We start from the raw sequence: 24,867 nt of genomic DNA on the forward strand, positions 1-24,867 counted from the left end.
AGCTCGTCCCATTTGACTGGATGCGTCAATGGTATATGCCGGCGTTTGGAGTTTGTCAAAAGCTATTGTCTGGCCGATTTTCGGGCAATGCGGTTGCGGAAAGGCACCGAAAGCCGAGCCATGAAGGTCGAGTCCACATACTCGGCGCACTTTACCTTTTCCGATGCAGAGCAGAGATCCCACACCCATAGACAACTCCGGAGCCACAAGCTGAGGTCCACCCTAAGCCGAAATTCGGCATAGGAATCTCGGCATGAGGCTGAGATTAGACAGCTCGAAGTCACCAATTCGTAACATTCTAATGCGTATTCGCCCTGGGGCGACAATTGCTGCCGACTCAACCATGGGCTTTACCGCCACCTCCCCACCAACTAGTAGAACTTTTCCGGGGTATTGCGAGTAGCGTATGGCGGAGTATGGGGTAAAATACGGGGTAAATACGCTACATGTAGTCACCAGAGTTATACTCCCAAAAGTCAACGGCGCCTCTATGTGGGCTGGATTACACACCGTTCAGAATGTCGCTTCTCAGCGCTTAGGAATTGAATCCCATCTTCACTAAATAGAACAGAAATCTCACTTACCTTTGTTCCCTGGATCTCACTTCACATCATCCTTGACTTATCCGACTAGAATATTGATTGATTGCTTCTGCAAATAAATCGTACAGCCATGCCCTCCGAGGAAGTCACGTCTCACGACGCTAACACGGCTTTGAACGACGCAAAAGAAGATATCAAAATGTCGACACTGGTTCATATGAAAGATGAGTATGTCAGCGGGATCGCAAAGCATGCAGACTCGACCAGAACGCCCGAGGAAGCAAGATTGGAGAAGCGATTTGTCCGTAAGATCGACTTCATCATACTACCGCTCCTCACCTCCATGTATTTCCTGGCTTCTTTGGTATGATAGCAATCCTTCACCCACTCACCTACGTATTCTGCTGATGAAAGACTCAGGATCGTGGAGATGTGGGAAACGCCGCTGTACTGGGCATGGCAGACGAACTCCACCTGACATCACACCAACTTAGCACCTGTATCTCCATCTTCTATGTCGGATATGTCACATTCCAAATGCCCGGCTACTTCTTTCTAAGAGTCATGCCGGCCCCGGTCCAGCTCGGCATAGCACTTATGTTCTGGGGGACTTTCAATACGTTGTAAGACCCAAACGTCAACCTCAACAAGCCACAATCTAGTTTCTAACACACAATGGTTGCGGGCACTAGGATCTGTATCGCAAGATCTTACGGAACCGTTGTTGGTCTTCGCGTAGGAGTCGGTGTAGGGGAAGCGATCCTCCAAGCTGGCCCTCTCTATCTATCTTACTGGTATAAGCGGGAGCAGTTAGCAACAAGGGGTGCTATATTTTTCGGCATGAGCGCAGTTGCTGGAGCTTTCAATGGCATCATCGCCTATGGGATCGGCAAGAACCTCGATGGCGCCAGGGGCTGGGCACCATGGCGGTGGCTCTTCCTGATTGAGGGTTCGTCTATTGATCACTTCGGAGTGTTTCAATTCAACTAAAGCGACTTTCAGGTGTCATATCCGTCGCTTGGGGCGTAGTAATCCTGTTACTGCTGCCGCCTTTGCCTGATCAAGTTCGATGGGGCTTTACCGAAGACGAGAAAGCCCTTGCACGGCGTAGAGCAATCGAGGGGTACAATGACCTAGATGCGGAGATCAAGCCGAAACAGATCCTTAGCATCTTCAAGGATCGTCGACTATATCTTTATAGTATGTGAATACTGTATCTAGTCAATCACGCAACAAAAGCTTACAATTCCTAGTCATCATCTACGCTTGTATTAACATCAGCCTGGCTTGCATCGGCAGCTTTTTGCCTGTGATGCTGCATTCGTTCGGCTTTTCACCATTACGCACCCAAGCTCTTACGATCCCAATCTTCGTCGTCGGCGCGCTATCTGCTGTTATCACGAGTGTAATATCCGATCGAATGAATCAAAAGGCATACGTTGTGATGGCGTGTTTCGTATCGATGGGTGTGGGATGGCTACTTCTTCTGGTCAGTAAGTCGAAGAATCTCTCATTTGCTGGCTGCTATTTTATTGCTTTGGGTACATATCCAGGCATAATAATTAGCCAGACGTGGCTAAATATCAACACCCCTGGGTTTACTATGAAGTGAGTAATTCGCACCAAGTTCCATTTTCTGTTTGTTCCCCCGACTGTACTAATCAGTGACGTCGTTATCTAGAGCGGCTGCTCTGGGGACCATGGGTATGATTGGCCAGATATTTTCCATCGTTGGTACACAGGTCTACAGTGACCCTCCGTATTATTACCGCGGAAATGGCTTTGCTTTAGGCTTCATGGTGGTTGGTGGACTTGCTGTTGTTGTGTTGTTCTTCGATTTGCAGAACGAGAATGCAAAGAAGCGGAGGGATACCCATACAGATACCGCTCGGGAACTTCGCCCTTGCGGTATTGAAGACATTGGATGCCGCCACCCAGACTTCTACTATCTTACTTGAAAGCTTCAATTGAATATGCTGCGCTATGTGTCTGGTTGCACAGTAGTAGAGTTTGACAAATCGCCAATACACTCGCTTAGCGGGCGCCTTTAGCAGAGGAATAGTCACATGTAGTTCGCTACTTTGATCAAATCTTCTACATTTTTTGGATGGTGAGGGTTACTGTAGCTACGTGCCTGCTTCATATATCAACTAAGGTTATTTTTTTATTTTTTTATTTTTTTTTTGGTGCAGAAACAGCTTCCTCCTTTTTTAAAATTTCAAGAATTTAGCGCATGCCAGCATTATTATTTTCGGGTAATAAAAAAAAAATCTACGTACATTACCAATGAGAAAAGTCTACATGCCAATTTAGCTTCGCAAACTGTGGATTTGAAGAATTATTGCAATATCAAATCCAAGGAAGATTCCCATCACCTGGGTCTACCTCAAGAAGGAAATACAGGCTATTTTCTCAGCCTGCAATGAAGTACTGAAAAGTACACGAAAGTACCCTTTTCCGCCAAGTTTTGAAAAAAGTGTGGAGAAAGAGAAAGCCCTTACTGCACAAGACAATATATAAATACCATTGAGTTATACTGCAAGGCAGCAACTTGCACAGCCATATGCCCATCAGTCGAATGAGCCTGTTTCGGCTCTTCTTGGTGGCGTGAACTGGCCGATTACTTTGCTGCCTATAGTAGCTGGCGAAGGGATATATGCGTATGCCTTAGATATTGGATAAATCATCATATACTCTCCTGCTATCTGGGCTATTTCTTACTAGTATGTAATATGAAGCGTAGACGTGAAATAACAGGACCCAGAATCCATTTCCGGGATAATGTTTGGCCTAATACATACCTACTGGTAGGGATAACAAAATAATCAGCGTCTCGGCGTATACATCATACAGGCCATACTACGCCACATACATGGTCCGTGCGGAAAGACTTCCGATATAGCGAAACCCGGACACTTATTTCGATTTCCACTGTATAGCCTCTTAGCTGTTGGATGCTACTTCAAAAAAGCTGCTGAGTAGTGAGGGTCTACTCAACCAATCAACTCTATTCTCTCCCCTCCAAGTTGTCAAGTTCAGCCACAGAGAGATGCAGCACTAGCCGCAATATTGAATGTGGCTGCTGCCGAGGCTCCTGTCGCATCACCATTGTCTTGATTGGCTGCTTCTGGTATCACATATCAGATCAAGCAAGGACCCTTTGAAAAGTTCAAATAAAGTCATTGCTTGGAAGGGAAAGGCCCATTTTATCTCTATTTGTTAAGCCTGATTCTGGGAAGTGGGAAGGAGCTCCACAGAGAAAGCTTAGTGAGAGCTCAGTTTCCCTTCCTGCGTCTTTGAAACTGAAAGAGACTTATTTTCTTCTCCATACATCATTTAAAGAGCTTATTCCAATTTCTTAGCTTGTCATCTACCGTTTAGGAACAAATCGTTTACTTTTTGCCCAGCCTAGTCGTCGTTTACAAAGGCATCTCAATACTATACATGTACTGACGGCACTAAGACTCAACTGTGACCGCCTGCAGAGGCAGCCCAGGCCGCCCTGCCTGGCGTGAAAAAGAGCCAGCAACTGGAGTCTGCAGCCGATTGTCGGCCAGCATGCAGCAACACAAGCCCGTGAGAATGCAAGGCGGTGGTCTCGTGCGTTGCTATTTGCCTATTTCTCCGCAACCGACATGAAGAGCAAACAGAGAACGGCCACAAGTGTGCCCTCCTCTACGGAATGGGGGCTACTCCCCAGGCCTGTTAGCAATTTGTCAGTCAGCACAGCCGTTGAAGTGAAAACAGCACGGCTTGGCTGCTGTTCTCCCCGAACCGGTGCATCATTGTGCGTGAGGCTGAGGGCCACGGCATCGTCTCCGTGGCTTTCATCTCGGCAATCCGGCAACGTCGGCGTACGACCCGCGCATTAAGGACGGCGCCATTTCAAGCTTGATGCGATTAGCAGCTCCAGGATGGTGGACCGCCGTTTGCTTGGACCATGTTTTGATGCCTTTACGATCGTGAAGCAGATACAGCTCAGTTAGCTCGTCTTCATTGCCGCCTTTCACTGAAGATGGCAGATAACCCAGCGCAAGTGCGTATGGACAGGCGTATATTGCTGCTATCCAGCCTCTTTTATCCCTCATCCGTCCCTCTTCCCGCTGCCAAAAGGTCGGGTAGCAGCGGGTAAGAGGAGCTAAACATCCAATATTTGATCTGCAGGCTGAATTTGGACCCCTGCCACTCCGGACTGCAGCTGAAAACAAAGCCAAACCCGTTGTGATGAGCATCCAATCAGCACACTACCACAGACGGAAATACCACCGCTCTTGCGTTCCGCCCGGAGACGAGCTTCCGAAAGAGGCCTATCAAAGGAAGCCAAAGGACACAGGCCAAAAGTGCTGCTTGACAAGAATGCCTTGTCTGCTTCTCGTTCGCGAATAAGGCGGCGACAAGTGCACGACCCTTGCAAACGATAGATGGCCCACTCTCAAGGTCACGATGCATGGTGTTATCGGGGACACCCTTTCCCCACGCCGGGATCGTTGAATACCTACTGTAGTCTGTAGTTTATAATAGTACTGGGGTATCGCAGATGCGAAGAATATTCTTCTCTTTTCTCGCTGTGCTAAGCTAGAGTCGATATATCGTTGGAAGACATTAGATATATGCTGGCTTCTATATGCCAGCCCCCAATTATCAAAGATGGTGAATATGCAGACTCTGCCGACTTCTCTCTCATTACTGGTTTGTTCTCTCCTTCTTGCGACTACTTCTTCCGCTCTACATGTCAGGCCTCGTCTCGATACCTTTCCCACGCCGGTCGCGGATCTTCCAAACGCAGCAGCACCAGCCGCCATCACTGCTGCTCCGTCCCTCGATATCCTAGGCGACTTGAAGTTTGCACGGGCTCTTCCTACCATCCCCTCATGTGCCACTTCATGTGTCGCCTCGGCGGTTACAAAATCGACGGATTGCAAACTGGGAGACTACCAATGCGAGTGTAATTTTGCGACTGTCATTAATCAAGGAGCGGCTACCTGCGTTCAAAGTGCTTGTGGATTTGAAGGCGCTCTTCGTAAGTGGACTTGGAAAGCCTCAGAGGGCTGGAGCTGATGATAGTATAGAGGCGCAGGTAGCGGGCGAGCAGCTATGTCTCAGTGTGCTCGGGGGACTTGTTCCTTCTTCTACTCCTACCAACAAGAACAATAGCAGTCCTAGTCCTTCACCCGGCTCTGGCTCTTCATCTTCGAACGCATCTTCGCCAAAACCGAGTGGCTCATCAGGGGGATCATCTGGATCTACATCTAACTCAGGCTCCGGCTCAGGCTCGAACAAACCCAGCAAAAAGACCAAGCTCTCCGGAGGTGCCATTGCCGGCATTGTCGTCGGCGTTGTAGCGGGCATCACCGCCGCAGCCGGAGCCATCTGGAAGTTCTGTCTGACCAAGATGAAAGGAGGAAACACTGCTGAAGGGACAGCCGCAGCTGGAGTAAATGGAACAAATGGAGCGCCGCCCTCTGGAGCTGCTCTCGAAACCGCCCAAGTACACTCCGATCCTGCCAAGCCTACCGGACTTACTTCGACTACACCGCTGTCGACGACGACGACGCCGAGCGAATTATCTAATAACCACCCTCACACCGTTTCGAGCGTATCACCGCCGTATCAAAGCCCTGTTACACCAACTCCTCCAGTGTACCCCAACGCGGCGGAGCTGTCCAACGGATCATGGCCGCAACAGCAGCAGCCTCCAGCTGGATATGGATATCCGCCTCCTCAACAGACCGGGCAGCCAATGCATGGCTATCAAGTGCCTGGACAGCAGCAACAATATGCGCCAGTACAGTCCTATCCGCAAATGCACCAGGCATATCATGAAGCTCCAGGAGCACCGCCGCCAGAAATGGCTGGTGATACGCATATTGTGCAGGAGTTGCACGGACAAACTACTTCAGGGGGAGTCTATGAGATGGGTCACTGAGACGAGAGTTAAGATAGTATGAGTATATAGAAAAACTGAGCGAACTAATGTATGTAATTCAGAATGATATCCACGTCTATTGAAAATTCTACCGGTATATATTGCGCATTTCTGTAAGTGAAGAAGAGAGCGCACAAAAAATAAGGAAAGAGGAGGATCGCTCAACTATAGAAGAAAAGTATCGGATAGATCTAGAATCCCCACAAAGCCTTTGACCTCCACCAAGGCCTCCTCCCCTGAGTCTCAGCCCTCTCTTCAGCTCTATTATAACCTTCTTCCTGGACGTCATGTTTCCCAACAATGTTCAAAAACACTTCATTCAACGTTGTAGGACTGACGCTATAATGCGCAACACCCAGATAATCCTTCTGCTCTTCCAGCATAATCATGAGTCTGCCCCTTGCGCTCTCAGTGCTATTTGAACTTCCGAATAGCATTGGGACCGCAGAAGAAGGCATCGTGAAGCGCATCTGACCGTGATATGTCTCCTGCTCGACTGTGGCTCCAGAGAAGTTATTAAGAACCCAAACACGGAGAGCTTCCATCTCTGCTGCAGAAGAGTGTGGAGCGGTCTTGCTGACGAGATGTACGTGCAGTGTGTCGCCGAAGCGGTGGCGAAGCTTTTCTGTCGATCCGAGGGCGAGCATGCGGCGGGCCATGATGCCTGCGCGGTTGGCGAGAGCGTCGGCTTCTTCCATGCTGTGCGTCGTGAGGAGAATGGAGCGCCCTGGAACGATGGTCTCAAGAGTGCGCCACATGATACGCTTGGCTGCTGCGTCGAGACCGGAAGATGGCTCGTCGAGGAGGATGACGGGAGGGTTTCCAGTGAGGGCGATGCCGAGTGAGAGTTTTCGTTTGTTGCCCCCTGAGAGGGTGTGTGCCATGACGTTTGCGTAGGCTTCTAGCCCGACGGCACGGATGACGGCCGGGACTTGGTGGTCCACATTGGAGATGCCGCGGAGACGGGAGTAGTGGCAGAGGTGCTCGCTCACAGTCATGTTGTCGATGGCGTCGAATTGGGGACACACGCCCAGGTTTGCTCTGGCAGCGGCGCGGCGTTTGGTAATGGAGACGTTTTCAATGAAGACGTCGCCTCCGTTGCGACTTGGAGCGATGTCGCCTCGAATTAGAGAGATTGTGGTGGATTTGCCGGCGCCGTTGGGGCCGAGGAGCGCAAAGACTTCGCCGTGCTCGATGCCAAAGGAGACGTTGTCGACGGCGGTGTTTTTGCCGAATGCTTTAGTTAGGTGGGCGATGCGGAGGCCATCGGATTGACCTTCTACGCCGTCTACCCGAAGAAGTTCTTGGGCGACTTCTGGATCATCAATCTCGGGGGACGCTTTGGCTTTCTCGGGAGTATATCGACCAGCGCCACTCTCCACCCAGACGACTATTGAAAACCAAAATATGGATTGTAAAACGAGATATAAAAGGGGACCTCCGTAGGCGACAAGTGCTGCAGGATTTGCTTGAAGCTGATCGTTATCACAAGTTGTCGAGAAAATGTTCTGACCGACCATCAATGTCCGAATTAGCGATCCAGTGGGGAAGATGGCAGCAATCACCCAGTGGGCGATGAGGACATCGCGATTAGTGTTGGCAGCGGGGGAGTAGGTGAGGATGAATAGATAGGCAATCAAGTAAATGGCAAAACCCAAGCCCTGAACGACAGAGGTCAAGGCATAAGTAGCCATTGGACTTGCTGCAATGAGACCAAGAAAATAGGAGATGATGATTGTCGTAAGGCCGTAAAAAATGAAAATGGGGAATAGATAGCCTCCGTGGTACCATGAATCTGATGATACGACAAATATCATGGCAGCGAAGATCATGGGGAGCAAGATGATGCCAAAGTCAAATAGCAAGTGTGCGGCCCAAACAGGTAGTGTACGAACACCGCTGGAGTACTGTAAGCTGCGAATATTTTTGAGCCTCTCTGTGTTTGGATATAAGCCAAATAGACCTGGGAAGATTGAACAAGCAACCGAGAAATAGACGATTAGCTGTAGTCCTCTGCCGGTGGATGGCGCAACTGGATAATCGAATTCTTTATATTCTGTCACGATGGTGGTGTTGGCCAATAACGTATTCAAGAAGCTTTGACCAATGACTGCAGAGTACATGGAAAAGTTGTCTGCCTTGAAAGCCAGTGTTGGTGATGAGTTTGAGTCGCCAAGCCATAGACCTGCAGGAGTGACTGTCCTTCGATTGTCTCCAACGAAATCTTCAAAAGAAGAAAGCGAGTTGACTAGATCAACGGTAACATTGCCGAGAGAAGTGCTTGAAGAGTCTCTCTTAGTAGCGCTTGGCTTAGGTAGAATGGGCTTGAATAAGTCTTCCAGCGAGGGTCCACCAAATTGAGATGAAGGACCACCGACAAGATGAGCGGTGTCCAGGAGCTTGAAGTAGTCATCATTTGATGAATTGCTACTCCGTTGTGCAGGCGAGCAGCCTACTGCGTCGTCGTTACGGATAAGGATCTGGATAACTGCAGCAGCGATAATGGGAACCAAAAAGGCGGCCGCGTAAGGAAGCCGGTTCGTTTTTAAGACTGTAAATCGCTTTCGAATAAGTACACCAGTCTGCTGAATCATGCTAATCTGTCGTCCTGATAGCAATGGTAGATCATCGCCGGCGGTGGGAACTTCACTTGCAAGTTTAGTGACCTTTTCTACCATATCGGGTTTCCGCTGTACGCTGTCGCCATGAGCTTCTTCAGCCAAATGCAAGAAAACATCCTCGATGGTTGGGCCAGATGACCTGTAGGGGATCCCTGCAGTTTCCAGCGCTCGAATCACCTTGGCAGCCTGATCAGATGATGATGCCACATATGTAACATTGTTCGTAGCAATCATTTTTTCGACGCCTTCAAAGTCAGGCACAGCGTCTAGACTTCTTGGGTCTAACAGATGGATGCGGTAACCAGAACCAAAAGTATCTTTGAGTTGAGCAGAAGAGCCTTCAGCCCTCAGAGTGCCCTTGGATAAAATAGCGATATTGTCCGCGAGCAGATCTGCTTCATCGAGGAAATGTGTAGTCATGATGATTGTTCGCGAGCCACGTTCTTTCAGAAGAATATCCCAGATTTTTCTGCGCGACAGGGGATCGATTCCGGACGAGACTTCATCCACGCAGCAGACAGAGCTGCCACCGATCAACATCATTCCGAGCTGAAGCTTTCGCTTTTGGCCTCCAGATAAGGTTTTTGACCAAGCTTTTGCTTTTGAACGGAGCCCAATGGCATCAATCAATGCTGCAATTTCGGTTTCCGGGGTCTTCCTTCGTGGGTCTTTAATACGACTAAAAAGTCGGATATGCTCTTCTACAGTCAGTTCATCCCACAGAACATTCTGTTGTGGAGCAAAACCAAGGCCGCCAGATGTATCAACAGAAACGTTACCACTGGTAAAATCACTGATGCCAGCAATGGCGTCAAGTGTGGTGCTTTTACCACTGCCATTAGCACCAAGTAGTGCTAAGATCTCGCCCTTCTTGGCTGTTAATGTCAAATTATCGACTGCAACCACCTCAGGCCTTGGTGGTGAGACGAAAGAAAAGAATTTTCTAACAAGGCTTGGTTTGTAAATCTTTGTCATGTTGTCTATGCGAACAGTTTCTACGACGCCGCTCGCAGGGTCTTTGAGGGATGTCGAAGATCGAGTTCCTGTTGATACGCCGTGTAGAGTCTGTTCAATAAAGGCCGCAATGAAAGGATACACAACCATCTGGATGAAGAAGAAGATCCAGTGGACAACACCAGGGAGACTAGAAGTGGCGCTTGAAGGTGCGTGTATCAGATTCGTGGCTTTTCCATCTTGCTCGAATCGAGCAATGTAAATGACGAAATAGACAAAATTGCACGGCGTGAAGAGCAGGCTTAAGACGGCCACCGTTCCAGTGTTGGGGTGTGGAATAACTTGGGCCACTATGCCCAGCACGATCCAGATGACAGCAGTCACTACACCAGATAGCTGGGCCTTCTTGAAGAAAGATGCGCCAAGCAGTGACATTGAAGTAATAGCGACGCCGCTGATGATGAAGAAGATGATCATAATGCCAAAGCTTGTGTTTGTCCAGATGGTGATCCTGGTCACAATCGATGCGACAATCCAGCCTGGCATGTACGCCATGGTAAAAGCGTTGTGGTGAGAGATCAATCTGGCAAATTGGCGATGCCATCCTCTGCTGGTTGGCATCATGGCGTCGATGAGCTGAGAGAGACCTTTTTCTCTCTCCGTGGCAATGAAGCCAGGCATATGGTAACAGACACCAATAAGACCCATGATAAAAGCAACGCTCAAGTAGTGGATGAAAGAATTTTGATACTTTCGTCGCACTTCAGCTTGGCGTTCATCTTCAGTTAATTCAGTATAGGGATATTGCTGCGTCGACTTAGGAAAAGAGGACCCCGATTCCAAGCCCGCAATGGCAGAGTCAACAGCTCTCTGAAGAGGAAGTGCGTATATCTGGGCATCATTGTCGTCTTTATCAGTCTGAAAGCTTTTCCCCAGACCGCCATCAGCACGTAAGGTGTAGTTCCAGAAGCCACCATGGCCCTCATCTGGAGAAGAGTAGAATACCACAGCACCGAAGCAGTTGGACGTGCCACGGATAGTGCTCTGACAGTTATAGCCCAGGTCGGCTTCGTCATTTATGGTGATTGCATGTTTACCAGCACCCTCGATGGTACCAGAAACAGAACTGATGACATGCTCGATATTGGCGCTCGTGTGGCCGCTGTTGACAAAGACAACCGTGTCTCGACCGCCGGCTGATTTAGAGAGGGCACTTTGGAGAGAAATGATGTCGGATGGAGAGCCAATGCCGAATTTGTCGTTGGGTTGAGTGAATTTTTGCCCAATACCCAAGTAGACGGAGAGGACGATGGGAAGGATCAGAGCACTGTAGAAGGTTGACAAAAAGTGGCGAGTGATGATGATTTTGAGCGTCTTCTCCGTCAGAGCTCGTATTTGAGTAAACAGAACCATGATGGCGTGTGATTATTGAGGCTTATTCCATGCTAGAGTGGTTTGCTGAATTATTGTGAGAAGGAGAGTAGTATTTGAAGGCACTCTACCTAAGAGAATGTTGATCGCAAAGGAGAGAAAGAAGATTTGAATTGGTTGAATAGCATGATCCAAATCCAAGCTGGATTATAAGACAAAATAGAGAGAGGATCAATGGCTTTTAATAGCAAACAACGCCTTCTTCAAGTTGTCTCAGACAAGAAAAGCCATCTTCGACGCTAGCCTCCAAACCAGCTTCAACCGCCGCTGTGATGGCAGGCGATAAAGCTTGGATCGGGCATGACATTGATCCGCGTATTATTGACAGGGTCTGATGTGCTTCTAGAGTCTCGGTTGGATCGTTCAGCCCTGTGACTGGATAGAGGATGATGTAAAGGAGTCGAAGAGGAGCTGCTAAGTCGGTGCCTGGCCAGAGCTGCGCCATGTGCACGGCTCGTTGCTATCGTTGAAGTCTATAAGCCTTGAAAGCCCCGTAGGATCCCCTGGCCTTGGCGGCATTTAGCGAACGCCTCAGCCAACCGCAGCGAGCTAACAGCGCCAGATTTGGCCCAGAATGGTCAAGCCAGCCGCTAAAGTCTCCTGTGGAGCGCGGGAGCCTTTCAGCGGCACGTACATCCTAAATAGGACGAAAGGATTCGCTGCTTGATCTGGACTGATTGAGTGGTCACTTCATAAATGAGTGAGAGCTGGCAATGGAGACCCAAAGCATAGTTATTGCAGCGCAATAATCATTTAAATATATTGAGCAACCTTTGACAAAGATCATAAACGCAATCTCTTGGATGAGTTTATTGGGATAGCCAAATACATGTCCTTACGCCTTCTACGTCAAACAGATCACCAACACCCAGGCTTACACTAACAAACACCACTCTCCACACCAAGCAAATCCCTACCAACTTTCCTGGATTTACGAGCAATACGGTGCTTAAGCAAACGTCACCAGCAAACCAGCTCTGCTGAACTAGGCCCAAATGTTTCATAGCGTCGATCCTGCGCGACGTGGACTGCCAGCATTCGGACTCGCAATTTAAGCTGCTTCAGCGCTAAGAAACGCTTAAAAGTGGCTGCTTGGCTTGGTTGTGGATCAACGCGAGAACCCGACAAATACGCGCTATACGGCAAGACCATCAAAGTGAGGCTGTGATAGCTAGAGAAGTTATTGGTCACTGCTCCAAGGTTGGTGTAGCTTGGCGATTTTACGTACTCATCCTCATTGGCTTTCCTCAAGAGTCGGTGAAACGTTAATATGCTGTAGTAAATGGCGGGCTTGTTGAGCAGTATATTTTTATCGAGAATGTTGCAGAAGATTATAAAGTGAGTTGACTTACGATATGGTAAGGCGGATGTAAGTGAAGGCTTAGGTTGGCACCGCGATGCATACAATGGAGCTACAGTAAGTGTTATGCTTACGGCCTAAATTAAGACTATAGCCGTATCTTGCCTCTACATTTCTAAACTTTATTACGTATAGGTGCTTCTAAGTACCTTAGTCTCGAGAAATATCAAGACTCGCAATCATCGACTCCAGCTCTAGAATCACCATCTCATATATCGCCTCCTGAAGTCTCGGTTTCTTCAAATCTTTCCCATATCCAAAATCACAATCAAGAACCCTTTGTGTCAGCTCTTGATAGACCGGCCCCAAGTAAGACCGTTGTGACGCAAGTCTTCGAATCCCCTCAATGTCGTTATGATCTACGCGCTCCCATCTGCCAATAGCCAAGAGAGCAGCTCCCAAACTGTAAAGCGTTGCGTTGCGTACACCGTGTTTGTATTGCGCGTCTTCGATGGAAAGATGTACTAAACTGGCGGGCGATTCAACTTCCATCGCGGTATCTTCAGAGCCTGGCGCGTTGTGAGCCAACTCTACTCCGAAGTGTAACGTTTGAAGAGATTCTGCCAGGTCATCTCCTTGTCGAAAAAATGCGAGGTCTCCGACATTCCACAGCTCCTTGAGCCAAGGCGTCGAGTTGAACTTGAGTACCGCAGAAACGAGACGGTGAGCTAACTGTAGCTGGCTGACAATGTCAAGTCTGTTATGTGCAGGTTGTCCAAGTGCTTCATCCATAGGCATCACGTCGTCTATTCCCATATTATCACAATGGGATACTTTTGGCCAGGGGAAGAAACAATGCCGAAATGCTTCTTGTGCGCCACTGTCGATGTGCCCCAGGCTTTCCTCGTTACCTGATATGTTTGGGGCTGAACAGCGATTCGAGAGCTCCGAACAAAAGTGCCCAGTAAGCTGTAAGTCATCTGGCGCAGCGCCTGATGACTGTGAGGTAGCTATAGACACAGCAGATGCTGCTGGTGAGACTTCGCTCGCAATGTCAGAGCTGTCGCTGATGCTAGCAAACCTCACTTTCTGACGCTTTCGCTGGCCTCTCTGTGATTCATCCATCTTTGGCGGCGGAAGCAACGAACTTGCACCAGACCAGGCGATAGAGCCCATAGTTCTTGATCGGACTTGTACTCTCGTTATGCCTGTTTCAACTAGTGGCTGTTGTTGCGGCACATCATCATAGCACAGAATTGCAATCTCCATCTGAACTTCAGTATCTGCCTTGGCATCTATGAACAATTTGACAAGATGCCGGAGGCTTGGCACCTCTGCTTCTGCCCACGTCGCTGTGAGGCCTTCGTGGAGAGCCTTGGATGCGCGTCGTATAGATCCGTATGCCCCAAATTCTGCGGGCAGCTTTCGTGCTCTATCAGATGATCTCTTGATTGCGCAGCACGAAGGCGCCTGCAGTTCGTTGACTTGTTTTCGGAGTCGTAATAATTCGCTGTTGGACTTCTCGAGGCAGGCTATCTTGTCTTCAAAATCTTTCATCTCGATAGTAACCTTGACTCGTTTTCTCAGTTTTCGCATGGCATCTTTCAAGGGCTTTGACTTGAGATTCTCATCCTTAACGGGAATGTTAGTTATAAGATCCTATATGATATTTTCATGTGTTAGCTTCTTACTCTTTCTTTTTCTTCCTCCAGTGGTAGGAAGCACTGGAACGCGTTCTGTAGCGCCGTAATGCTTTCGTTTATATCATCGATGACATCTTTCAACAGCAGCAAATTTCTCCCGAACAAATCTTCCAATTCTGCCGCAGGTCTATACCCACCCCATTGGCCATGCGTTGGATTTTTCATCATGTCGTCGATTTCTGTCTTGTTTGGAATGACAAGCCTCAGTAGCAACTCCACCTCGTTAAGAAAACAGCCTCGTTGTGCACCAAAGAGTTTTCGAATTCTCTCAATCTCGGCGGAATAATGACAAAAGATCTTGAATTTGGATCGAACTTCTTTGTAAGTGCTAATGGTTTTCCCCACTTGAGGCAAGATCTTAAACATAATGGACACTGGATCCATTTTGCGGGTATCGTTAGCTGTGCTGACTCTCAATTTGAAGGTTCTCGCCGGCGGATTTTGAGATGATTTCGTTTCACGCTGATCTATGGTAGGAATTGAAATCACAAATGGTACGCGACTTTACAGGATTTCTAGAGACAACTGAGGCGAAGCGCGCAGCGGCAGCCTCGAATACACACGTCCTACATACGCTTATATGCGATATATGCATTCAGCATGCCCTGCGAAACCCACACAGCCATCATATCCCAGTCGGCTTCCAGCAATGCCATTGGCTAAATCCAGCTATTCTCAGAACACCTCGCGCTTCCAGGGCGGCTATGTACATGGATTTTTGTGCGACCTGTTTATTCGCGTAACAACCCAGCTCGCTTTATATGCGTTTACGGTGTTTACCTCTACAAAGCAGCATTTTTCTCTGTAGCTCATGCCGGCAATCATCGATGACCTTTTCATCGATTTACGAATCTCACGAATCAAAATACATACTTCGAGGCTGATGCGCCAGAAAAAGTGATACAGAGCCAGGATGGCACAACCTTCACAATCTCAGCATGGAAACGACGATCTGGTCAATGATATCAGGAAATGGCAATCCCAGCAGCAGAACCTTCAATCTACAGACTATGTAGACAAGGTTCTCGAACATATTGAAATCCCTCGCCTCTCCGCAGGTTTATTGTCGCTTTTCAAAGAGGCTATTCTGTTACTACGGGAGCAAGCTACCATCCCAAACGATGTTCGGATCAGCCTCGAACGTAGCTGCACCGCCTTGATCCTGTGGTCAGATGGCTACGGGATCGCTCAGGGCCATCTCAATGATATCTTTCAGAGATCAAGCAAACTTCGCCACACGGTCTTGAAGAACCTTTCACGTCTCGGGCGTGTACTCACCGAACGTACGTATGCATCGCTTCTCGCACCGTAAAAACTGCCTATTAGATGGCTAATGTGCCTCCTGTGATCTGCAGGATTAATACCCTTAGCTGAAATCTCAACGGCGGAACTGCAGCAGTTGTGTTCGGGCGTTGAGTCCAGCATCGAAAAGGCTAATAGCATTATTTACGAAGAGTCATGCAAACAGGGTGATGATTCCTCGAGTGATGCCGGATCTACTTTCTCAGATGATGACCTCTATGAGGTTGCAGAGGACCTAAGAATCGATACATACGTTCTGTCCAGCCTCGATCCTCTCATTAAGTATCCCGTATTTGATTTTCAGAAAGAAGATGCTGCTACAGATGATATTCACTCCGCTTGGAGTCCGCAGAAATTTTATATTGACAAAATCATCAAAGACTTCCCTCTTATAAACCGTTCCCTTGCTTCACGTCTTGGAAACACTAATTTTGAACGTTATCTGAGATGCCAAGCAAACAGAGACGCTATAGAGAATGAAGGTGGCGCGCTTTTGACTGAGCGGGAGGCGCCAGAACCTGCCAGCACAATCATCACGGGTTCTAAATTTCATGATTCTGGAGTTGGCACCTCCATAGGGCCGACAATCATCCACCCAGAAACGATAAGAAGTCAAAGCCGCAAAGTCCAATCCGTTCGCGTACCGCCACTTCCAAAAGGCGCCAAAGATGGCATGCCTTTCTCTTGCATTGCGTGCAATAGCAATGTTGTCATCACCAACAACTCCGATTGGAAGTAAGTGTTTGAACCATGATGAGCTTGATTGTACGAGAGACTGATCATTTTCAAGACGTCATATTTATCTTGACCTTCAACCATATGCGTGTCTGGACGTATCATGTTCGTATAGCAGTACGGCATTTGAAAGTCGTGAGAAATGGATCTCTCATCTGGCACTAGACCATGGGATGGAGCCCAGCTGGGATTCTCTCGAGTGTCCCTTTTGCAAACACGTAACTGGTAGCGGAAGGTTGGCTGTTACTGGACACTTTTCCAAGCATCTCGAAGAGATTTCGCTCTCGGCGCTGCCAATGGGAGTTCACTCGAATGAGGCTTCTGAAAACGGCTCTGAGGTATCTGATGCAGACGATGACAGCGAAAACGCTCAGAAGAGATTACCATCAAAAGATAAAGGCAAGGGTAAATTGACGACCATCGCTGATAATGCTCCAACAAGCGAGCAGAATACTGGTTCCAGTACCCTTTATGTCTACAATTTCCCAAACGAAGCATCTGAGGAAGGACTCAAAGCTATGTTCTCTAAGCAGCAAGGCTATAAGAAAATGTTATTTAAGACTACACAAGCCGGGCCCATATGCTTTGTCGAATTTCATGACACCACTTCTGCTATAAAGACACTTCTCGATTTATATGGACAGCCCCTGCCATTGTACGAGAACCTTAAAGGTGGTGTCCGCATGAGCTTTGCCAGCAACTTCCAGGGGCAACTTAGTGAACTCGGAATCGGAGATGGCTGGTCAGACTCTGGGTCAAAGTCTGTGCCTTCTGAGGACCTGCCTCTTCCTCCAGGATGGGTTGTACTCACCCAAGAAAAAACTCACAGAACTTACTATTATAACTCGGAGACCAATGTAACGTATTGGCAGGAGCCTCTTTTTAACTTCCCCTTCAAACTCTCTCCCCACATGCCGCCTATCTACCAGGGATGGATACCTCTCTATGACCACGGTCACCAGCAATGGGCCTATGTCAACCAAGATACCGGGCGAGCCCAGTGGGAAGCCCCTATAGTTACGCCCGCCTACAATCCTCCTCCTCATATGCCGCCCATTCCCCCGGGGTGGATTCCCCTCTTCGACTACAGACAACAGCGATGGTACTACAAAAACCAAGAGACTGGACGAACTCAGTGGGAGGCTCCTGGTGTCAGTCAGGTTGCTTTTAAAGAGGCTGCTGAGAGAGATGCGGCTGAGAAGTCGGCGCAAGAAGCAAAAGATGAGGCTGTTCCTGCAGCAGAGGCACGAGCCGCCGTTATTTCCAAAAAGGAAGAAGATTTAGTGACAGTGTTGGTACCGAAGAAAGATAATGAAAATGAACGTCTGGGGGAAAATCACTATGCCCTTCGGGCCAGTGCCGCAAAGACAGAAGAGGCACCATCCGCAAAGGAAGAAGAAAGAGCAGCACGGGAAGAAGCACAACTACTACGGGAGGAAATACAAGCACTACGAGAAGAAGCACGAGCACTACGAGAAGGGATACGAGCAGCTCGAGAAGCAAAACAAACCACTCGAGAGGAGGAGCAAACTACCCAAGAAGCAAAGGAGCAGACTACCAGTGAGGCAGAAAAGCAAGCCGATACTCTTACCCCTCAGAAACCAAGCTAGCTGTGCTAATCGAGAAAAATGGCCCGGGAAGAGCCAAGTTTGTCAGAGAATTACAGATGTTGTGTAGCATCTTGTAACAGGTTAATCCATCATTTCGTTTAGAGTCGCTGTGTATTAAGCCCTCATCAATTATATATCACTATCTATTAATGTAAATTAGAAATACTTGATTTGACATCACCCAACGCATATAGATGTCTCTGGCCGTGCTTCTTGGATTCCGCAGTTCAAGCTGCGGCGGAGAATCACGTATATAATGATTGACGAGACGGATAACAAAGAAAATCGTTTATGATGAATATTAAGTTATATCAAACATATAAGTTCTTCACAATCGCGACGGTGTTCGATGAAGTCTAAATAACATGAAATTATGACACCATCCGGAGCTTAGCTCAGAGTGAAATTAAAGATCTGTACGTATATTGCGTGTCATCTTTACGATTGCCTTATATTCAAGCAATGATTCCAAATTTGACAGGGCCCTGCTCCATATCATGGTCGATGCTGTGAAGCTATTCGATGGGACTTGGAGTCAGAATGGCGTCTAGGCCTTTCCATCTATCTAGATGGCCCTTGGCGAGCAATACCGATTGCGGAGCAGATGGGGGGTAAGGCTAAAGATTACTGCAACCTTTGGAGTTGTTCAAGGGGTGATTAGAGTTGTCTCGCTAGTTCTATAAGAGCGAGACCCTGATGACGTAAAACTCCACACTTAAACCCGAGATGAGTCCGGCCATTCTGGAAGATCAGCTTTACATGTCTGCGAGCGTGTAAATCCTATGGTTCGTCGGAGGCATGCGGAAAGAAAACACCGCCGGCCTGCTACGACAATTTGTATGTGATGTGCGCTGATGTTTTGAAGGGATTTCTCTTTGGGGGATAGATATAGTGATACAAAGCAAATCGAATGTTAAACACGTCAAGGTACGTGCCTCTTTACCTGAATCAAGCGACTAATGGTTTGCGGATCGTCGCAATCGATCTACCAATTTACATCTGATAGCAAAAGGTACCGATTATTATATCTGGTGATGTAATATTCGTTCGAATGGAGATCGGTTACATCTTGAAAAGAGCATCTTCTTTCGGATGCCGCAATCAAGGGTCTTTTTCATAGCGGAGCAATTGGCACAAGGGGACTGTTTCCTACTAACGGCGTAGTAGACATTTTACATCGTATACTGCCTAGTTTACGGGGCCGCCGGCTGATATAGCTACCTACTCCATATTTAGGCGGTTTCTCAACTTTGGTGATTCGCTGACTATTACCAACCTAAGCATAGTACTCCGGCTGTTGACTGCCGAACAATAGGCAATTGGTAATGGTGTTTAAAGACAATTAGCAACTTGAGCCGCTCGTAAGCCATCCGGACTCGGCCGTCTGTCTTGGGTTTGCGGCATGGCTGATTGACTATTGCTGCCAAAGTCATATCATCGTGGAGCTTGATTCCATATCAACGGCGACGGATGTCCGCTTTTCACGGGCCGCAAAATTCGTTCAGACAGATGCATTTACAGTTCCTATGCAGTTATTAATGTATATAATATCAGTTTGAAGACTTCTGAATTAATTGATGCAAACAGCAACTCAGTCAAGTAGCGAGCCTCATATAAGAGCTCTTAAATTTTTCCCACACGATCCTCTCCCGTATTTCACTAGGTGCTGGTGTTGGGGTCAAAACAACTGCCATGCAGTCCTTCCGGCAGTACAGCTCTTTAGGCAAACGCCTAGAAGCTCAATTGCATCGAACCCGAACAGCAAACCACACAATTCCATCCACAACAGATGTGCAGCCCGCCGATGTCGACTTAGAAGCGCCTTCATCGGGTTCAACAGATGTCGAAGACGATGCATCACAACTAGAAAGGCCTATTAGCAAGATAGGCACAAATCTAGCAGCAGCGCTTACGGGCATAACCAAACAACAGCATCCGGATGCGAACGATAAGAATGTGTTCGTCGTCAGCTTTGAAGGGCCAGACGACCCTTTGAACCCACGCAATTGGTCACTTACCAAACGTGTATTCTGTACCTTTAATGTTGGCATGATTGCGCTTGTTGTTGGTATGGCGGCATCTATAGACTCAGCAGTGATTGCAAGAGCGGCAAAAGATTTTGGAGTTAGCCAAGTTGCTGAGGCACTTGCAACAGGTTTGGTAAGTAGGAACTCCATAAATCCAACTTGGATTCATGTGTCTTATCTAACATTCGACTTTTGAAATAGTTTCTTGTTGGTTTTGGATTTGGCGCTCTCGTTGCTGGTCCAATGTCGGAAACGGTCGGCCGTAACCCCGTATACTTTGGCTCTTTGGCGATATACATGCTCTTCCTTATGGGAGCTGGATTATCAAAATCATTAGGCGCACAGGTGGTGTGTCGATTCTTTGCCGGATTTTTTGGAGAGTCGCCACTGTCTACTGTCGGAGGATCTATTAGCGATATGTGGGATCCTCTGAACCGCTTGATTGCATTTCCCATATTTGCAAGTAAGTTGAACAAAAACAAAATATGTACTGTGAGATGGTACTAACAATTATCACAGCTGCTGGCCTTATGGGTCCAATCACTGGACCTATAATTGGCGGCTGGATCTCTCAGTCGTCAGACGTATCATGGCGATGGGTGGAATGGGTTTCCATCATCGCATCCGGAGCCCTTCTCGTATCACTGCTTCTCTTTCAGCCCGAAACTTATGAGCCAATTCTACTGCAGTGGAAGGCGAGCCACCTCCGCCGACTAACTGGAGACAAGCGCTACGTCTCTGCTGGCGAAATACAACATTTGTCCTTTAGCGCTCGCATGTTGACGGCAGTAAAGCGACCGTTTATTATGACGGTCCAGGAACCCACAATCATGCTATGGACCGGATATTTGACTGTTGTCTACCTGATGCTGTTTGGTTTCCTCGACGGCTATACGTTTGTTTTCCAGCAAACCTACAACCTCTCTGATGGCATTACTGGTCTCCTCTTCTTGGGCATCGGAATTGGACTGATTCTAGCTGCCCTGATCCTCACTCCCCTCCTCTACAGATGGGCAAAGAAGGAGATCACCAAGCTTCAAACCGAGAAGCTTGATGGAAATGCTCGCATCCCGCCCGAGTTTTTCCTGTGGTATGCCCTCATCGGCGCACCAGCCATCCCCATCTCTTTCTTCTGGATGGGCTGGACCGCATACCCCCATGTAAGCATTTGGTCGCCTATTGTGGCCTCTGTCTTTTTCGGATTCGGCATACTTTCTGTCTTTGTGTCGACATACATGTATCTCATCGATATGTACGAAGTTTACGCGGCAAGCGCTTTAACAATGATTACACTGGTGCGATATGCTGCTTCGGGAGGCATGATTGAGATATCTATCCCGATGTACAAGAACCTCGGCATCCACTGGGCCTTGACCATGCTGGGACTTATTTCACTCGTGTTTACGACGGTACCGTATGCGTTTTACCGATTCGGTCCCTGGATTCGATCAAAGAGTCGGTTTGCAAAGGTGCAGTGAGGGGGAGATTTTGAATCATGAGATCCTCAAAAAAGATATTAGAGAAAGACTATTATGAGCATACATTACGGCTGGTTAAAAACAAAAGGTTCGAACTCAAAGCAAAATTGAAGATGTATAGAATATGGAATCAAGAGGTGTAGCAGGGTATGGCAGTTCCTCACCAAGAAAATAATAAGTATAGCGGAACACTTTAAGCATGATGGTTCTATTCGGAAACACCCAGAGAATGTAAGTGCAAGATCTCTAACCAAAGGGGTCTACCACCGCAGGCAGTCTAGCGGCTTGCAGTTGCAGAAACGGCAGCTATCGAATCAATCGACCGCCGTATGAACACATATCATAAGACGAAGGAAATATGTAAATGTTGACCCAAAAGTTTGATAGAGCAGTTGATAAGAGGTAGGTTGTTGACCGCGGAGGGAGTTTAGATAGAGGAGATAATTTAGGCAAATAGAAATTGGTGAATCCCATGACACTGATGAAGACGGGACTTTTATATTTGAACTAAGATGCCAAAGCACCTGTTCAAAGAAAGAACCAAGTTTAATGAAACTTGTAGATTTATTGAAGTATGCTGCCATCTTACGCGAACGGCAAGGCATTCCATCAGCAGTTGGAAGACGTCACGTTAAGGCTCCCTATCACCATTCTCATGTATAGTAAAAGCAGATTGCGCAAAAGTCGAATAACTAAGTATATCTAGCAGAGAAAATATCTCATTAACTTACATTTGGCGTCACAAACCGGCCTATTACATCCGCTAATCCACCCCTTCCCTGGCTCAAACTCCGCCCATATCAACGAATTAGTCGTCATACGTTTCTTCGTACTCTTCCTCGTACTCTTCTCTAGCTTCCTCTAGCTCTTCATAATCGCTGCTACTGGGGCTACTAGAATCTTCAACATCATGACGAGCCTCTTCATATCTCTCTCGCGCCTCTTCGACCGACTCCCGATCGCTTTCCGACACGTAGCGTCCCTCTTCGTCTCTTGTAGGAAGATCGTCATTATAACTATACTCATTGCGATATTCTTCTTCGACAATTACAGGTTGAGGTGGGATGTAAGGTGGACGCTCCCTTTCTTCATCGCTGCTGTCATCTTCCAAAGCGTGGTGTAAGAGGGCACCTCCCACAAGCCCAGCGGCAACACCACCAGCCGCACCGAGGAACACGGATGTTCCAGAAGAGCTTTTTTGTTTCTCCTCTCTGCCGTGATCTTCGCCATCATAACCGCTATATTGCCCGGATCCTGAAGGCGCGCCATAGCCTGCTGGAGGCGCTGGAGAACCACCGTAAGAGGCCGAGTGAGATGGGCCTGGGGGAGCTGAATAGCTTCCTGACGTTTGTCCATAAGCGGCTGCAGGGGGGTACGGCGAAGAGCCACTGTCACGCGAAGCACTGTTCGGAAATGGCTCTGACTGAGGCTGAAAGCTATCATATCCAGGGGCCTCCCACTGGACTATTCCGATATCTCTGTTCGTGTAGAACCATTTCTGGTATCTGTAGTCAAAGTGAGGAGTCCACCCTGACGGAAGAGGGGGTTGATGAGAAGGGGGGTTGAAGGGGGGGTCGAAAAGAGGGAACTCCCACTGGGCCGTTCCAGTCTCTTCGTTCTTGTAAGACCATCGCTGGGAGTCTTGGTCGAAGTAAGTAACCCATCCCTTAGGAAGAGGCGGCCTGTCAGATGAAGATTGAGAAGATGCGTGATATTGCGAAGGAGGAGGCCCAGAAGGAGGCCTCTCATCGATGGAAGTATGGTAGCCATATCCCCCATGCTGGTCTGAACCCATTGCGAAAATCAGCTATAGGTTCCGTTGGTTCCGTTTATATCAACAAATGTAAATTCGATGAAGCCCTTACCGGGTAGATGAGGCTGGTAGGGCTGAGAGCCCGGTCTGCCACCTCCAATTCCGAGTTCGCCGAATTGGCCTGAAAGATTGTCAACGTACGACATTATGGAACCCGAGCTGAAACAGCGCAAGAACGGCTACTGATACGCAATCTCAGTGTAGACAGAAACAGAAGTTGCAACAGAGCGAAAAGAACGAATAAAGGGCGGAAGAAAGTGTCCAGATATAGTTGCCGCTGGTGGAAAGAGAATAAAGCAAAGTGCAAAGTGAGAATGTTCAAAGAAGGGTTTACTGGGGGCCGGCTATGCATGCACTGCTACTTGAAATGATTGCGCTGGGCGGCACGAGGCGCAGGCAGCGCTTCAGTGAATGGGACCCGGAAGAGGCGCCGGACCAACGACATCTACGAGTACCCGTTTTGTTGGTCCGACTTCATCGCATGTTCTAGTACAAGCACAGCGTTCTAAAACCAAAGGAATGTGACCTGTTTCGCTGTAGTACTTGAGCAGTCACACGGGCCGTACCGAACGCGCCATTTTCTGGCTTGTTGGTCGAAGACGAAGATGCCCTTTGTACCTCTATGGGGACCGCCGAGTGCTTGGCAAAGAGCCAAGGTGAATGAGCCTTGTTAATTGGCTTATGGCTTGTGTATGTGGTACTGGAAGGCTTGGCTTTAGATAATGGTGCAGAGAGAACGGACAGAAGAGACTCTGTGTAAGGAGTTTTAGAGCCAAGCGCAGTTGTTTGGCTTGTTTCAATATTCGCCGCAGGCCGATGTACATGCTTATGTGGATGGAGGGGCAGAAGATTCTAAGTAGAGCTTGGATATACACAACGAGGGGCAAAGCGTGTACCTACTAACACTTATAGCCCTGGCGGCTATCAGACGGGAGTCCATGCTTTAAACGTCAAACAGAGCAACCAACATGCAGTTTGATGGGACGAAAACGGAAACTGTCCAAACTTCTGACGACATCGGGCTGCGGCCAAGCAGAACTGCGCCCTACAGGACTTTGGAGGTCCTCGTTACACTGTCCAGTGGATGCGATGCCCTGCACAGCCACAGAATTGATCATGATGTCTAATACTCAATGCTAGCACTACCTACCTTACCCACACACTTGAATGCCAAAAATTCAGCACCAGTATTACCTATCTAGCAACCCAGTTGCTATTGGAAACTCGGGTAGCAGATATTGCTAGATTTTTGACAAATAAGCGTAGGTACATGCAAAACGTCTCAGCCATGGTGGAATATGAGCTGCAAGTATGTACATAGTTTCAGCACCAAAAGGGACAGCTCAGGCGACTACGGGGCCCGCCAAGCCGGACTCTGGTATGGTCTGGTGTTATTGGCAGAAGAGGCTGACGGCACCGCCTCCA

General features: G+C 48.1%; 7 protein-coding genes across 7 annotated transcripts; 4 read left to right on the forward strand and 3 right to left on the reverse strand.

Annotated features, from left to right (window-relative positions):
- Positions 1-672: 672 nt before the first annotated feature.
- On the forward strand, positions 673-2,500 carry TGAM01_v209698 (hypothetical protein; the record flags this gene model as incomplete). Its single annotated transcript, XM_024550621.1, has 7 exons — positions 673-906; positions 963-1,165; positions 1,235-1,491; positions 1,545-1,742; positions 1,796-2,035; positions 2,096-2,150; positions 2,224-2,500. The coding sequence occupies 7 exons, from the start codon at positions 673-675 to the stop codon at positions 2,498-2,500; spliced, it is 1,464 nt and encodes a 487-aa protein (XP_024404631.1).
- Positions 2,501-5,189: 2,689 nt separating this feature from the next.
- On the forward strand, positions 5,190-6,468 carry TGAM01_v209699 (hypothetical protein; the record flags this gene model as incomplete). The annotated part of the gene is made up of 2 exons (XM_018807670.1): positions 5,190-5,562; positions 5,612-6,468. The coding sequence occupies 2 exons, from the start codon at positions 5,190-5,192 to the stop codon at positions 6,466-6,468; spliced, it is 1,230 nt and encodes a 409-aa protein (XP_018659155.1).
- A 191-nt stretch (positions 6,469-6,659) lies between these two features.
- TGAM01_v209700 (ABC transporter) lies at positions 6,660-11,456 on the reverse strand (the record flags this gene model as incomplete). Its single annotated transcript, XM_018807669.1, has 1 exon — positions 6,660-11,456. One exon carries the CDS (start codon positions 11,454-11,456, stop codon positions 6,660-6,662), a length of 4,797 nt encoding a protein of 1,598 aa, XP_018659154.1.
- A 1,528-nt stretch (positions 11,457-12,984) lies between these two features.
- TGAM01_v209701 (hypothetical protein) lies at positions 12,985-14,861 on the reverse strand (the record flags this gene model as incomplete). The annotated part of the gene is made up of 2 exons (XM_018807668.2): positions 12,985-14,406; positions 14,466-14,861. 2 exons carry the CDS (start codon positions 14,859-14,861, stop codon positions 12,985-12,987), a joined length of 1,818 nt encoding a protein of 605 aa, XP_018659153.2.
- Positions 14,862-15,390: 529 nt separating this feature from the next.
- On the forward strand, positions 15,391-18,124 carry TGAM01_v209702 (hypothetical protein; the record flags this gene model as incomplete). Its single annotated transcript, XM_018807667.1, has 3 exons — positions 15,391-15,760; positions 15,833-16,514; positions 16,570-18,124. The coding sequence occupies 3 exons, from the start codon at positions 15,391-15,393 to the stop codon at positions 18,122-18,124; spliced, it is 2,607 nt and encodes an 868-aa protein (XP_018659152.1).
- A 1,692-nt stretch (positions 18,125-19,816) lies between these two features.
- Positions 19,817-21,629, forward strand: TGAM01_v209703 (hypothetical protein; the record flags this gene model as incomplete). Its single annotated transcript, XM_018807666.1, has 3 exons — positions 19,817-20,284; positions 20,353-20,614; positions 20,671-21,629. 3 exons carry the CDS (start codon positions 19,817-19,819, stop codon positions 21,627-21,629), a joined length of 1,689 nt encoding a protein of 562 aa, XP_018659151.1.
- An 808-nt stretch (positions 21,630-22,437) lies between these two features.
- TGAM01_v209704 (hypothetical protein) lies at positions 22,438-23,588 on the reverse strand (the record flags this gene model as incomplete). The annotated part of the gene is made up of 2 exons (XM_024550622.1): positions 22,438-23,414; positions 23,495-23,588. 2 exons carry the CDS (start codon positions 23,586-23,588, stop codon positions 22,438-22,440), a joined length of 1,071 nt encoding a protein of 356 aa, XP_024404632.1.
- Between the last annotated feature and the right edge of the window lie 1,279 nt (positions 23,589-24,867).

Source organism: Trichoderma gamsii (genome assembly GCF_001481775.2).
Source record: "Trichoderma gamsii strain T6085 chromosome Unknown Scaffold_50.2, whole genome shotgun sequence".
NCBI lineage: Eukaryota > Fungi > Ascomycota > Sordariomycetes > Hypocreales > Hypocreaceae > Trichoderma > Trichoderma gamsii.